This window comes from Poromitra crassiceps (genome assembly GCF_964638095.1).
Source record: "Poromitra crassiceps genome assembly, chromosome: 13".
Classification (NCBI taxonomy): Eukaryota; Metazoa; Chordata; class Actinopteri; order Beryciformes; family Melamphaidae; genus Poromitra; species Poromitra crassiceps.
In genome coordinates, this window is record NC_139644.1 from 23,510,345 (window position 1) to 23,526,605 (window position 16,261).

The following is a 16,261-nucleotide window of genomic DNA, read 5'->3' on the forward strand; positions in this document are numbered from 1 at the left end:
AACACAATTGTTTTTGCAGAGTTGCGGACTTCCCATATGACACAAGATTTAATTTGGAGGACTGACTGAACATTCCACTGACTTCACCAAAATGTGCTTCATATGAAAACCCTTTATGTAACAAGTTGGCAGGTTAGCGTTGCATGGAAACATACAAGGTTGTAGTAGTAGTAGTCCTAGTGGGAGTTTTTAAAGGCTAATATAGCGCTGGGAGATTCTCCTAATTGTTTTTTTTTCTTTTTTCCTGTTGTTGGGCACCAGCAAGGAATAATATTGCTGCCATGATGGGACATTTGATTTAAACCTAATAGTAAAGAATATCCCATGTCCCATATATATTCTATTATTATTATTGTATACTATAATATTCTATAAATGTGGACATCATTAAAGATGGCAAAGATTTGAAGGCCCCACTATGTTCCCTCAACACATGGGATTTTTTGAAGCATGATGACAGTGTCAAAACTTGCGCTTCTGCATTTGGTGTAAATCACCATGATAGTCCCCAGACTTTAGAAAATGCCTGAGGAAATATGACAAATAAAATCCGAGTCTTTCCTCCATTTGGTTTAGATTTGATGGTGCACTTTTGTGATACAATTGAATGGTCTTTTGTTTCAATGTACTGTGTTATGGGCTGTATGGAAATGTGTAGCATATGTCCAATGTTAAATGATAAAGTTGCTGTTCCTTGTTTTATTCCTGTCCTGGTGAGCAGGCTTTAACAGAGCCAGCACTGGAAATCATACCTTTATCACAGCTGATGTTTCCCTTTAGGTTTAGGTCTTGCTTTATAAGGTTTAGTTTATGTTTTACTATTTCATTAGCACAAATAGATACAGTCAATGTCTCTTTAGACGCTGGGGGCGTGGTCAGGGTGGGGTAAATCCTCCTGTTCTCCCCATTCAGCATAGTTAGCATTTAGCTGCTAGCCCAGCCCAGGCAAACAGGATCTGTGATTCAACAACCGCAGTAAACGCACATCTGAACAGATGTCCATGTACCTGCTCTAGAATCCCCAATCCTGTAGTGTAGAGCCGCAGCACCGTCCTTTGGTGAGTCAGCCCATTGAGATATATTTTTTTACCCCACTCGCGTGCCAGCCGTAATAACATTTTGTGGGCGTTCCCACACAGACTGACTCTATCTGTGATAAACCCAAAACAAAGAGGACATCACTTCCAATGGGTCACTGACAGTAAACATAACAAACATCACACATGCATTAAAGAATAGATGCACCCATAGAATAACTACCGCAGTGGTTCTCAGTGGTCTTCTTTTCCATATCAAGGACCACTAATTTAGTAAACATGAGGGCCACAGACCCCCATTTGATGAGATTTGTCTCTCTGAACCGAATCTGAGAACATTTTTATTGTATGATTTTGTCCAGAATCCCATGAAAGATCATTATTTTAAATTCTCTAATTGTGTTATGTTATTGTAAATTAAATAATGAAGTATAACAATTCATCAATGTTGGGGGGGCCCTCAAGGACCCCACTATGAGAACCACTGATGTACTATATCTTAATCCTATGTCCAGAAAGCTGACTATTTCCCATGAGGCCACGCTTGGCCTGGACATTGAGTTTACTCCTGCATCATTAATTCATGTTAATTTATGTCCATTCATTGAGAAGCTACTGTACCTTGAGGAGATAGTGATAACTTTGTCAGCTCAGTGCTGTAGATGTAGACTACTGCCCCCCTGTGTTAAATCACTGGAATTTAATCTAGTATTTGGCATGCAAGTCGCTGAATTGTTATCTATCAATGGTTGTTACACACTACACCTCACATTGCCTTTTAAACACCTTGCCATGTTTTCTTTTCTTTTCTTTCATTTTCTTTCTTTTTGTTGTTGTTCTTCTCAACTGTTCTTGTTTATATTGTATGTTTGTTTTTGCTGTAACTGTTGGTTAACTTGGTTTAATTTCTGAGGTAATAGACCTCCCATGAGCCCTCTATGGTTTCTTGTCTCTTACAATGTTTGCATATACTTGTTTCTTTTATTCTGTTGTAACTTTGCTGTGTGCAAATAAAAAATAAAATTGTACTGGTTTAATTTCCACTGATAACTAACGTTTACCCTTCTTTGATGTATGAGGCTTGTTGTTATGATTTACAGTAATCACTTTTGATTGTGTTTTTATTTTGTCTAGCAGCAAGTCTAAATGGATTGAAGTAGGCCTAGCCTATGCAGTAAGATAAACAACACTGAATTTATCACCTTTCTTGTCTTCAGGAATGATTATTTTGTGGAGTAGCCTATATTAAAAACATATTGACTGACTGTCATACATTTCCATTCAGTGTAAGGCTCACACACATTACTTCAGATACAAGACACAATACTGTCTGCATTACCGGTATTTTCCTATACCAGTTTGATTTTTCTATATATTTTTAATTAAATTCAAGTAAAGCTAGTGGCCACCCATGATCCCAGATAATTGAAGTCCTCCACCTTTCCAGTGAGTATAAGTATGGAGTAAGTATGTGATTCAATGGATAAAATATAAGAAATAACTAAGAATATGACCTATATACACACACTTCAGTCAGAGAAGCTACAGTAGACTCATCTCATACGCGTGGTAACTGTTACTTAGTGACAGTAGGTGGCGGTATGCACTTACATGTTGATTTGCGAACCCTTCAAACGCAAAGACGAAGAAGCAGAATCACATTCTGTTAGCTTTGGTAGCTTCAGGCTAACCACAATTCTTATACGAAACTAAGAAAACACGTAAGCAAGCCACCTTGAACCTACATGTATTTTTCGGCTAATTAGTTCATTGTCAGTGCTAAAGCAGCTGAAGTTGCTAACACAGTTTAATCGCGAACGTTATCATTGTTCATGTAAGAGCTGTTAGCGTTAGCTATCCACATTCATTGTTGAATGTAGTTAGCCATAGCCATACGGTCGTAGCATACATTTCAGTAACAAAATGTGGTTGCTGTACTGTCACTTGATGTAGAAACAGTATTCTTGCTACGTTTGTGTTGTAAGGCCTAACAGCTAATGCTAGGTTATATAATATAACATAATATGTTAGGTTGAGTCTGGTTGAGTTTGTGTGCTTATACGTTTGCTAATTCTGCTAGCTGTTTCTCCGTCTTTTCCTCATGCACAGAGTTGTCTAAGGCAGGTAATGTCACCTGCTCAACCTGTCCTGTGTCTGATTCTGAGTTGTGCCACTTAATGATGAATCGTCCAAAGCCAACAACACTCAGGCGCCCTAGTGCTGCCAAACCATCAGGTATGTAACATGAACACCTCGTTAATTAGACAATCCTAGATACGTCTTGATGTCATTTCACTCAGATCATATTGATGATAGTCGCAAACCAAGCGTATGAAAATCATAACTGTTACGGCTCTTGCCAGGTCATGCTCCCCCAGGAGATTTCATAGCTCTAGGATCAAAAGGTCAAGGTGGAGGAGAGTCCAAAGCACCTGCGGTCCTCCTGAAGCCAGTATCCACAGGTTTACCTGCTGACCGTAAGAGAGAGCCTTCCTCCACTCTGCCCTCCTCATCGGGTCTGTCCACTCTGACCAAGCGTCCCAAACTGTCCTCCACCCCACCAGTGAGCGCCCTGGGACGACTCGCTGATGTTGCAGCTGTGGACAAGAGGGCAATATCACCCTCCATTAAGGAGCCATCAGTGGTACCTATTGAAGGTAAATCCGTGGCTTTTTGTCTGCTTTTGTGAAAGAGAAAAAAGCTTGAAATGCATGCACCAGAACGCTTTATCTGAATGTGGAGGTCCTTTGGCTTATTGAAATACTACCTAAAATCTTTTTAAAGATAGGAAGAATGCTACCCTAAGAATACTGTGCTGTCTGATATACAGTCTTGTGGTTTGCAAGGAGAGTTACAAATAATTTCTCTTTGTTTTATGATAGTTCCACCAGGAGTGCTGCTGGATGAGATTGAGGCTGCAGAGTCTGAAGGAAATGATGATCGCATTGAGGGACTGCTGTGTGGAGCCGTCAAACAGCTCAAGATGAACCGGGCCAAGCCTGACATCACACTGTACCTCAGTCTCATGTTCCTGGCCAAAATCAAGCCTAATGTATTTGCCACGGAAGGAATTATTGAGGTAAGAATAGATACTACAATGCAGTGATGCTCAGATAGTTAAACTTTAGCCTATTCACCATATGTAGCCCTGCCCACTTGACCCAGTTGTGTTATGAGTTCCTGTTCAAAACACCATCTGTTTTACCTGGTCTGGTCACTAGTACTGTACTGTCACAGGAAGTGTAAACACAATAGGAAGTAACTGGCTGACCCCTTTGTTGGAAAATAAGGGGAATAGGGTGAAATGACAGGGATCCACTGCATTTAATATACTATTTTGAGGATATTTATTTTAAATATACTGTAAATTTATTTTCACAAAATGCTTAAGTAGTTTTTGATACTTTGAGAAGATCACCACACTCATGATGAGTGTTGAATATGCCAGAAGACCGAAGAACATTATTAACCTCACAGATTTTGGAACTTGACTGCATCTTTTTTGACTTTCTTCCTCTCACCCTCTGTCACCAGGCCTTGTGCAGCCTCCTGCGTCGAGATGCTTCTATCAACTTCAAAGCAAAGGGCAACAGCCTCGTTTCTGTACTTGCTTGCAATCTGCTAATGGCCGCCTATGAGGAGGACGAGAACTGGCCTGAGATCTTTGTCAAAGTGAGAACCTCCCTAAAAAAATAAACTTTTTTTAAATTGCTTTTTGTAATGCTGCATTTTAGCCATATATAATGAACTCTGTTTGAAATGTCTCAATCTAAAATGTTGTATTTCCAGGTGTACATTGAGGACTCTCTGGGGGAAAGAATCTGGGTGGACAGTTCTCATTGTAAGAATTTTGTTGACAACATCCAGACTGCTTTTGGCACCAAGATGCCCCCAAAGAGTATGCTACTGCAGGCTGACACTGGGCGCTCTGGTGGAGATATCAGCGCAGGTACATTGAGAAGGAACTCTGTCTTAGTGGGGCAAAAGTTAGTTCATACAAGAGATGAATGATGATTGATTATGCTGCCTTAAATGTTTGCTTTCCAGGTAGCAGCCCTCATCCCTCGACCCCAGACGAGGATGACAGCCAGACTGAATTGCTGATAGCAGAGGAGAAACTTAGTCCTGAGGATGATGGGCAGGTTATGCCGAGGTATAACAAATTACCCATATACAGTAGATGTGACTGATACTAGAGGCAAAAGAACACTGATTGAAGTTGCCAGATTTGCCATCTATCTCTCTCTCTCTCTCTCTCCCTCTCTCTCTCTCTCTCTCTCTCTCTCTCTCTCTCCTGAAAGAGTTATCCTTAAATGGCAATGCAAACTGAAACACATGAAAGCATGTCTCTTTTTTTCCATAATAGATGACTGTCAGCAGCTGTTCTTTATTACCGTACTTCAGTCAGAGTGGCTCTGTTATCCTTCTGCAAATGAGTCACGCATTTGCGTTATTGGAATATTGTCATTCCTACCAAACGATGGATCCTTTTCTCTTTTGTCTTACCCTCTGGCACACTGTAGGTATGAGGAGCTGGCTGAGAGCGTTGAAGACTATGTGCTGGACGTCCTCAGGGATCAGCTGAACCGCAGGCAGCCCATGGATAACGTGTCGCGGAACCTGCTGCGTCTGCTCACGGCCACCTGTGGCTACAAGGAGGCTCGCCTCATGGCTGTGCAGAGGCTGGAGATGTGGCTTCAGAACCCAAAGGTGAGAGGTGTAACACACAAGGGATAACCTCTTTAGATAAACACAAACACCTGCAATGTCTTACTTCAGATCTCACTTTAACACTAGTGTTCAATCTGAGGTACTGCTTTTAAGAAACTGCTTTGGAATTGGTGTTTCAACTTTCAACTATAGTGTTTCTTCAGGTGCTATTTTCTGTCTGCAAAAAGTATTGAAATAAAACATGCAAATCAAAATGTTCCGAAAGCGTTTTCACTAAACACAGGTCAGTTTTAATATTTCCCATGAAAATCATACCGTAGTCAGTGTATTCTCTTCTGTAAAAAATGTCCAGTGTAACTCCTTTGTCGTTTTTTTTATTACCTCTAGTTTCTCCTAAATCCGTTTATGAGATTGTTTCATTGGTTCCTGTGTCTACAGCTGACTCGACCAGCTCAAGACCTTCTCATGTCTCTGTGTATGAACTGCAACACCCATGGGACAGATGACCTGGAGGTGATCTCCAACCTGATCAAGATCCGGCTAAAACCCAAAGTCCTCCTTAATCACTACATGCTCTGTGTCAGGTGTGCCAAGTACCTTTTGGGCAATGCTTTTTCTTTGTCCCTATATTAATGTTACACTAAGTGACTTGCAGTAACTGTTACCTTGGGTGTGACTCTCCAGGGAGCTGCTAAATGCAAACAGAGACAACCTGGGCACCATGGTGAAGCTGGTCATCTTCAATGAGCTGTCCAATGCCAGAAACCCCAACAACATGCAAGTCGTCCACACAGTGCTGCAGCACAGTCCAGAGCAGGCTCCAAAGGTGAAACTCGTCTTTGTTCTGACATTCGTGTCTGGGGAAAAAGAAGACATGTTAGAATAGCTTACACTGTCATTTGTAGATAATATTACCTTTTTTATCATGAGAAGTCTAGAAAAGATGCCCCAGCTATTAAATTCCTTACTTTGCTTCACTGAGATATACTGTATGTTGATGCTTTGCTTACATTGTTTACTCAAATTCAATCTTGTTCCCTTCTTCCACCCTCTCTCCAGTTCTTGGCCATGGTGTTCCAGGACCTGCTAACAAATAAAGATGATTACCTCCGTGCCTCCCGAGCGCTGCTGAGAGAGATCATCAAACAGACCAAGCATGAGATCAACTTCCAGTCCTTCTGCTTGGGTTTAATGCAGGAGAGAAAGGAGCCCACCTATGTGGACATGGAGTTCAAAGTAAGCATAATGCATGATGGACATTTCTCGGTTACATTTCAGCTTTTATTTGATAATGTATTTACATTTGGGTATGAACTGTTTTCCTGTCTCTCCCATAGGAGCGTTTTGTTATCCAGGTGACAGATTTGTTAACTGTCTCCATGATGCTGGGCATCACTGCCCAGGTCAAAGAAGCAGGCATTGCATGGGACAAAGGAGAGAAGAAGAGTGAGTGCTTTGCATTTGTTCACATTAGGGCTGCAATAATGGTTATTCTCATTATTAATTAATCTGTTGATTATTTTCTCCGCTAATCGATTATAAAATTAGTTGGTGATTAATTTTCTGTCGAGCGACTAATCGTTGCAGCTCTAGTTCACATGCCGTATTTATCATCATAGAGTGGATGTGTACAGTTGCCTTCAACATCTTGTTTCAGATCTGGAAGGCCTGAGGTCATTTCAGCATCAGATGGCTGCCATCCAGAGAGACGCTGTGTGGTGGCTTCACAGTGTGGTTCCCACTATCAGCAAAGTTGGTGCAAAAGACTATGTCCACTGGTAAGTATCAGCCCATATCTGACTGAGCAGTTTCTATTATTCAAATTGCATGTGGTAATCATATCAGGGTTTTTCCTAGCTCAGAATGGGCCTTTTGACCGTAAGCATGATCGGTCCACTGTCGTGGGTACAGTTGACTTTTGGGTTAGTGTATAGTCAGGGTTATCCTGAACACAAATATATCAGTCGTCATCAGAAATTATGGAGAAATGTGTTTGAACTTTGCACAGAATCCCAAGTTTCAGACATAGTCATTTCAAGGTACTGTAGAAATGTGAGACTTGAATTTGGAAATTCATGGTAAATGGTAAATTAAAATGATACAATAAAAAGGCTTTATTTTGAGTTTGTGTGTAGTCAGCATTGTCATGAACTCAAATATATCGGTCGTTGTCAGGATTCTGTTGGCCATGGGCCTTTTGGAAGTGGGTAAAACCTCTTTGGGGGGGGGGGGTGCAAACAATTCCTCTATGCAGAAAAACCCTGCATATGCACTTTTGAGCCTTGCCTAAGGAAATGTTCTGTTGCTTTGTGACAGACAATAGTTATTTTGAATCTTTTGAATCTCGAAAATGATGAGCTACTCACATTATGCATGATATATCTCATCTCCTTCTCATCTCTTTTTTCCCCATGTCCCCAGCCTTCACAAAGTGCTTTTCACAGAGCAACCTGAGACCTATTACAAGTGGGACAACTGGCCACCTGAGAGCGACAGAAAGTAAGCCTACCCCAATATAAAAAAGAAAGAAAGGAAACAAGAATGTAAAAAGTTTTTCTCTGATTGTGTGTCTGACTGCCTGTGGCACCAGGCCGTAATATATATTGGGTGGGACACCCGCCCCCCCCCCCCATATTCAAATATGCTCAAAATGAATCCTCCAATATTGCCAGTGTCTGCAGCCGACATTACTGGCTTTCAGAGGCTGTAGCGGACTCGTTTTTAAAGCTAGTGTGAAGATGCTGGTATCATATTAAATTAGAAGCCATAAGGCATGCATCCATTGTTACCAACCCTGTCGTGCTAGTTTGTCGGGAAGGGGGCTAAATAATACTCTAAATTTAGGCTAAATTTGGGGGGAAACTGGCATGGCCATTTTCAAAGGGGTCTCTTGACCTTTCACCTCAATATATCTGAATGAGAATGGGTCCTATCGGTACCCATGAGTCTCCCCTTTACACTTTATACTAATCCCATGCAGTTGTTAGTTTTTTGCATGTAGTATAAATGTTATTCTCGCCACCTAATCACCAACAAATGCAATTCTTACAGAAATCTCCAAATGTCAGTTTTTGATACCAAATCACAGCATGAATCTTTCTATGGTATTCCTGAAAGTCTTGGCACCTTAAGACCAAATAATGCCATCAACATTCTATCTAGTACTGATATTTATTTAATGTTCATTCACTCTGCTGTATTCAGAGTAAAGAAAGAGAGGGAGAGTGAGAGCACGAGGATGTTGACAGGGCAGGGGGAGCAGGTGATGTTGACTCCATGACTACGGCCTTGCTGTGGCATTTTGACTTTTACAAAGATGGTTTTTAATCTTTTTTCCCAGTTTCTTCCTTCGCCTCTGCTCGGAGGTGCCCCTGCTGGAGGACACGCTGATGCGTGTTTTGGTGATTGGGCTGTCACGTGATCTGCCCCTGGGCCCAGCTGATGCCATGGAGCTGGCAGATCACCTGGTTAAGAGGGCTGCTGGAGTTCAGTCTGATGGTGCGTGGATAACTACTTGGGCTCTTAGTGAGCTGGTTGTGTTGTCATAGAAAGCTATATATGTTTGACTCCGTATAGTGAGCAATCAACTTTCCTGTTTTGAGACACCGCATTTTTCTTTATTTTTACTATTCGACAAATTAAAATAATAGTAAAGACACCAAAACTGAAATAACACATGGCATTCTGAAGTGAACAAAAAAAGTGTTAAACAAACCAAAACTTTATATTTCATTTTAGATTGTTTAAAGTAACCACCCTTCCTTGATGGAACGGCAAAAGCTTTGGAAATAAATTGATACCTAGGCTCAACTTCAATGAAAGGAAGTTCACAACATCAATACGGATAGCTGGAGCAGCCAGTAGTTAGCAATTGACAAGCCGGCATTGGGCCCTGAATGCAGAAAAGTGAAAATGCTCTATAAAGTGAAGATTAAGCTGTAGAGCTGACCCGACTTTTTCTTGTTGAACAGATCTAGCTGTTTTGAGAGTGGAGAGGATCCAACTGATCGACGCAGTGCTGAACCTGTGTACATACCACCACCCAGAGAACATTCATCTGCCCTCAGGGTATTTCACATGTCTCTCCTGGTATTTTAAAACATGTATTTTTGACTTTGTATTTGGTATTTCAAAATAACAAATAACTGTTCCTGTTGAAGGTATCAGGCGCCAAATTTGGCTATATCCGCGCTGTACTGGAAGGCATGGCTTCTGTTGCTTGTGGTGGCTGCATTCAATCCACAGAAGATAGGTATGACAGTTTTCTATACATACCTTCATAACAGCAGTTATTGTCTATATTCAAAGCCACAAAATACTTTCAACAACTAATGTCTGACCCCTTTTTAGGTTTGGCTGCATGGGATGGCTATCCCACACTGAAAATGCTCATGGAGATGGTTATGACAAAGTAAGTAAAGATGATTGCATGCGATAAACTAAATCCAAAGTTATAAGACTTACTGTAACAACTAACATATCTGTTCCTTATAGTAACTATTCCTACCCTCCTTGCACCATTGCGGATGAGGAGACAAAGACGGAGATGATCAACCGAGAGCTGCAGCTCTCCCAAAGGGAGAAACAAGAGATCTTGGCCTTTGAGAGCCACTTGGCAGCAGCTTCCACCAAACAGACCATCACAGAAAGCAACAGCTTGCTGTTGTCCCAGCTCACCAGTCTGGACCCACAGTAAGAGACTTGAGGCACACTGCCAGGTGCCTCTAAGCCATTACCTTACATGATTTAACTTAAATCCATCTTACTGTGATGGATTTGTGATTCTAAAGCTTTTTTTTTTATGTTTACTTGGCTGGAAAACACTGTTTATATGTGCAAAATTGACCAATGAAGCCTTTATTATGCCTCCGGGTTGTCCGTCCGTACGTCCATCCGTCCAATGTTCGTTAACGCGATATCTGAGGAACGCCTTGACGGAATTTCATCAAATTTGCCTCAAACATCGACTTGGACTCAAGGATGAACTGATTAGATTTTGGTGGTCAAAGGTCAAAGGCCAAGGTCACTGTGACCTCTCGAACGCCATTTTCAAGCTTGTTAACGCGATATCTCAGGAATGCCTTGATGGAATTTCTTCCAATTTGGCTCAAATGTCGACTTGGGCGCAAGGATGAACAGATTACATTTTGGTGATCAAAGGTCAAGGTCACTGTGACCTCTCCAACGCCATTTTCAAGCTTGTTAACGCCATATCTCAGGAATGCCTTGACGGAATTTCATAAAATTTGCCTCAAACATTAACTTGGCCTCAAGGATGAACTGATTACATTTTGGTGGTCAAAGTTCAAGGTCACTGTGACCTCACGAACGCGATTCCCAAGAATGAACTAATGGCAGAGGCATAAATCCGCAGTGCGGTCGTTCTAGTTTTCTCTCTCTTTTCACAGTCTCCTCATATTGCAAGATTTTAAACAATATGCCCTAATGCCAGCCTACGTTGTGAATGAAACATAGGCTAATAAGTAACATTTTCATCCTGTTAGATTGAATTTAGTTAAATCACTCTGTAATAAATTGAGAGACTAGTAGTATTATGTAGAACAACACTTAACTTGTGTGATCTCAGTTTGAGTCCATCCTAATTGTTATGCAGCATACCGTTATATATGAAACTAGTACAACTATTAAATAAAGTTGAGATATAATGTAGAAAGTGATCAAGGGCACCGGTCACTAATCTTGTATCAGCACGTGAGCCAATTGTTTTATCGCATGGCGTTAATTTGGACTTGTGTTTTTGTCTTGTGTTCCAGGGGGCCTCCTCGCCGACCTCCACCTGCGGTCCAGGAGCAGGTGAAAACCCTCAACCAGTCTCTGCGCCTCGGCCATCTCCTCTGCCGCAGCCGCAACCCAGACTTCCTGCTCAACATCATCCAGAGACAGGTAATGTCTACATGACTGTCAAGAGCCTTAGATCTCAGGTTTGGCTCAAAGACTGACCCACTCAAATTTGACAAGCTTTGGTGACAACAGTGTTCTCCGAGTTGGCTTCAACATGGGGATTCTGTCTCATATCTCAAAATACAGCTAAATCAGGCCCTTAACCTGTGTAGTAACTATGCAGCTGGCTTAAGTGGCTGAGGAGTGAGAGGAGCTATCACACTGCTCTTTGTGAAGCTGCGGTGCATTCTCTTTCCTCCATAGGCATCCTCTCAGTCCATGCCATGGCTGGCTGACTTGGTCCAGTCCAGCGAGGGGTCCTTGGATGTGCTGCCCGTGCAGTGCCTGTGTGAATTCCTTCTCCACGATGCTGCGGATGACAGCCTGCCAATTGAGGATGATGACGAAGGAGAGAGCAAAGAGCAGAAGGCCAAGAGGAGACAAGTATGCTGGTTTAGGCACCATACTGTAGCTTACTGTTCAACTGATTATTCAGATGGACAGAAAAAATGACAATAAGCATTTGACGAAATTGTCTTGCCATGATATTATTTTTGAAAAATTTTAAGTTTTCTTTTAGTATTTGATGAAGACAAACCAGGTCATAATTAGATTCATAAATTCATCTTTACCTCACTTTTGTTTGTCAAAATGAACATGCAGCATGATCAAATTACACCCAAGTTTAGATTTATGCTCTGAATAAATGTTTCAAATATGTTTTATTTGAGCATGACAATATATACACATATACTATATGTACATACAGCAGTGGTTCCCAACCTTTTCCAACTCAGGGCCCACTTTTATGTCTCAAAAATGTTCGCGGCCCACCTCCGACCCCATAAATACAAAGGCCATATAATGCGTTCTCAGAGCACTTTTTTATTGAAAATTGAACATAAAGGACTGAACTGAATACAGGAGAAACATGTTGGAAGCTCCACAGTCACTAACACAGCACCTGTAACATGTTGCAACACCTTCAGTATTACAGTTTTCAAGGAGCTGTCCACACACACACACGCACACACACACACACACACACACACACACAGACACACACACACACACACACCAATCATTCAAGGAGCTGTCCATCAGCACCACACAGATGTCAGAAATGACAAGCAAGGGGCTGTCTGTAACAGGCTAATTAACAAATGATTAATAAATAACGGTATCCTTCAACAATGGAAAAATGCATTCTCATAACAATTTGACATCCAATATCAGATCCAAACAAAATCCAAATATCAGAAGAAAGCCCATTAAATCGATAGGGTTACAAATAAACACAAACCCAATATAAAGATGATGTAGGCTAAAGATGAAACTTCAATTCAAGCAAAAGCAATAACATCAAAGAAACAAAAATCATACTTTTTCAAGTATGATTTTTCAAAATCTTTAAAAAAAAAAATTGATTCATTATAGGCTAGGGACATTTGAGATTTTTGCAGCTGGTTTAAAAAAAAAAGTCTTGACCTATCTTAAATATTCTCTTCTCCTCATGTTAGAGACAGCAAAAGCAAAGGCAGCTTCTTGGGCGGCTCCAGGATCTGTTGTTGGGTCCTAAGGCTGATGAACAGACCACATGTGAAGTGCTGGACTACTTTCTGCGTCGTCTCAGCTCTTCTCAGGTGGCATCGAGAGTCCTGGCTATGAAGGTACAGTATGCCTGGGAAGCAGGAAACATCATACAGCATTAGCATTGTGTTTACGTTCTACTTGTGTGTGCAGGGTTTGTCTTTGGTGCTGAGTGAAGGAGGTCTCAAGGATGGAGAGGAGCGGGACCAGCCCATGGAGGAAGACTCTGTAGATACTGAACTCTTACCAGGTTACCAGTGGCTGCTGCAAGACCTGCCCAAGCTTCCCCTGTTTGACAGCGTCAGGGGCATGACATCCACCGCCCTGCAGCAGGTCAGTGTCTGTCCCAACAAACTACCCTGGCAAAGTTTGGCATTAAATGTGAACTTATTTAAAGGTCCAGTGTGTAGTAGAATTTAGTGGCATCTAGCGGTGAGGTTGCAGATTGCAACCAACTGAATAACCCTACTTATCACATAGGAGAACTGCAGAACTCATGAAAAACGTGGAAGGCCGGCTCTAGAGCCAGTGTTTGTTTTGTCCGTTCTGGACTGGTGCAACATGCCGGGCTCCGTGGAAGAGGACCCGCTCCCTATGTATATATAAAGGGTTCACTCCAACGTAACAAAAACACGATTCTTATTTTCAGGGAATTATACACTATTTAAAACATAGTGTGGTGACCACAAATTGGCAACTAGCGAACTCTAGTGGGAAACGGACATAAACCAGAAGTGCAGGTTTGGATATGAGTCACATGACTCTCATGGCATGGGCTAACTAGAGAGAATATAGAATAGCAATACAATAGAATAAATAAAAATAGCACCACTTGTCAGTGGAAGGTGCAGTCAGGGCAGTTTGTGCAGCAGCAGCAATGTGCAAATGGCAATACCACAGATTTATTGCACATAGTCAAGGTATTGTGTGTGCGTGTTGTGTGTCTGTGTTATTTATTGTTAAGGTATTGTGTGTGCGTGTTGTGTGTCTGTGTTATTTATTGTTGAGTCTTGTGGACTGAGGAAAAGCTATTCCTCAGTCTGTTGCTTCATGTTTTGGGGGTCCTGCATCTCCTCTCACTGAATATTATATTCCATTTCTGCCAAGTCAATTTGCTAGATGCATTTCACACACTGGACCTTTAATAAGTTTTAGTGAGCAAGTATTTGTTACTTTTTATTTAACGCAGTGTGTGTTGTCTGTCGTTGCCCAGGCTATTCACATGGAGACAGATCCACAGACCATCAGTGCCTATCTCATCTATCTAGCCCAGCATGCACCAGTAGAAGAGCAGGCTGCTCATAATGATCTGGCTCTGGTAAGCTCATGTTCTCATCACCTTCATGGAGCCATGCTGAGACCTGGGTTGCAGATTTAAAAGACTTCATTGACCTACACTCAAGTTAATGAACAAATGATTCATGTTTGCTGGACCCAAATCTGTTATAAACAAACAAACAAAAAACTTGATTTCCCCCATTGATATGGCATGTGTAGTCTTAGAAATTGAAACTGGAGAAATTCAGCATAATACAAGTGTCCAGTAGTGTATATTGCTGATCATATTTTCAAACCTATTACAGATAACAGCCTAAGATAATAAGACACTGACTGCAGCTCTATATGTTGAACATCCAGACAGAAATTAAGCTTGTTGGTTTCATTTTCGCCAGTGTTTAAGACCTATACATACACCCCCCTCAGAAATCTATAGCCTGTGTCTCCCTCTTGTGGCCATTTTGAAATATAGTAGTTACCCTTCAATAAAGGCCTGCTAGAGATGAGTTCATCACCACGATATGTCAAATTGTTTAATTTGACAAATTTAATCTAGATTATTACACAACAACAAACATTTGAGTATCAATCGTTCATGTACATCTCTACCTGATACTGATCTGGTTTTTCTTTTGCATTCTTCAGGATGTTGCTCGGCTAATCGTGGAGCGTTCCACCATCATGAACACCCTGTTCGCCAAACACTCCTGCAGGCCTGAGTCTGATGCTGTGCTCTCTGCTTTCCTCACCATCTTCTCTTCCTACATCAGGAGGATGAGGAAGACCAAGGAGGGAGAGGACCTCTATAGCTGGGTGACTGGACTAGCTTTACCTTACTAATTGACCTACAAAATCATTTACATTACAGCTAGGTATGTAGCTGATGCTCTTATCCAGAGTGACTCGCAATTAGTGCTGCACGATTTGGGGGAAAGGTGCGATTAGCGATTAGGGTGGACAATATTGCGCTTTGAGATTGTGATTGCGATATAATAAACAAATGGTATCTAGGGATGTGCCGGCATGAGTTTTTGATGGTATGATAACCTTGGACAAAAATACCACGGTTTCACGTATCACAGACTAAAATACATGAAATATATTACAATTTAAAATATATTAAAACTAAATAAATAAAACAATTTGAAATAAAATTATCTTAAAAAAAAAAAAACGACAGATGGCCATAAAAAGGCAACACTCACGTGACGCTTCTTGAGAGAGAGGCGAGGTAACGTGCATTTGCAGACTTTATCGAGGGACCATGAAGGCATCATGTGACAGGCTAGCTAGCTTAAGCCTGGAGGTGCTGCTGCTGGCAGCTGCAACAATGTTTTCTCTGCTATCAACCTTGTAATCTCGCTATATTCTTCATCACAGCGGGTCATTACCGACTGTGCACTTAAACGTGCACTAGTTCTGCATAAGCACCTGCAGCTCTCTCCTTACTTTACTGACTTTCTCACTAATCACACGGCTGTTTACATGCGTTTCTGAACGGCTAGCTAGTTATTAGCATAGCTAGCTGTTAGCGATCATGGATGTTCTCTCTCTCCCTCTTTGTAAGATGTTATATGTTTGTGAACCTTGCTGCGCATAACATTACTTATTTGCGGGAGTGCATGGGAGAAGTCTCCTGCTAGTGTTGATGCCCAGTGTGATGGCAGAGAAACGTGTGTTTGCTGCGTCGCGTGTAACGTTAGTTTAGAGGAGGCTCACACACACACACTCAAAAAGACGTGAAAAAAAAAATCGCGCACTTTTGCAGTTATGTAATCGCACGT

General features: G+C 41.4%; 1 protein-coding gene across 1 annotated transcript in view; it reads left to right on the plus strand.

The window, feature by feature from the left end:
• Positions 1-2,680: 2,680 nt before the first annotated feature.
• Positions 2,681-16,261, plus strand: part of ints1 (integrator complex subunit 1) — a 32,240-nt gene continuing 18,659 nt past the window's right edge. The window contains exons 1-25 of the mRNA XM_083649413.1: positions 2,681-2,758; positions 3,147-3,272; positions 3,401-3,694; positions 3,920-4,116; positions 4,572-4,709; positions 4,827-4,986; positions 5,085-5,190; positions 5,561-5,747; positions 6,147-6,292; positions 6,393-6,534; positions 6,768-6,944; positions 7,046-7,154; positions 7,366-7,486; positions 8,130-8,207; positions 9,049-9,206; positions 9,680-9,776; positions 9,869-9,960; positions 10,059-10,119; positions 10,203-10,400; positions 11,483-11,612; positions 11,874-12,053; positions 13,130-13,279; positions 13,353-13,532; positions 14,413-14,517; positions 15,123-15,290. Of these exons, the coding sequence (XP_083505539.1) occupies positions 3,215-3,272; positions 3,401-3,694; positions 3,920-4,116; positions 4,572-4,709; positions 4,827-4,986; positions 5,085-5,190; positions 5,561-5,747; positions 6,147-6,292; positions 6,393-6,534; positions 6,768-6,944; positions 7,046-7,154; positions 7,366-7,486; positions 8,130-8,207; positions 9,049-9,206; positions 9,680-9,776; positions 9,869-9,960; positions 10,059-10,119; positions 10,203-10,400; positions 11,483-11,612; positions 11,874-12,053; positions 13,130-13,279; positions 13,353-13,532; positions 14,413-14,517; positions 15,123-15,290 (3,432 nt within the window). The 5' untranslated portion in view covers positions 2,681-2,758; positions 3,147-3,214. The remainder of the gene's footprint in view (positions 2,759-3,146; positions 3,273-3,400; positions 3,695-3,919; positions 4,117-4,571; positions 4,710-4,826; positions 4,987-5,084; positions 5,191-5,560; positions 5,748-6,146; positions 6,293-6,392; positions 6,535-6,767; positions 6,945-7,045; positions 7,155-7,365; positions 7,487-8,129; positions 8,208-9,048; positions 9,207-9,679; positions 9,777-9,868; positions 9,961-10,058; positions 10,120-10,202; positions 10,401-11,482; positions 11,613-11,873; positions 12,054-13,129; positions 13,280-13,352; positions 13,533-14,412; positions 14,518-15,122; positions 15,291-16,261) is intronic.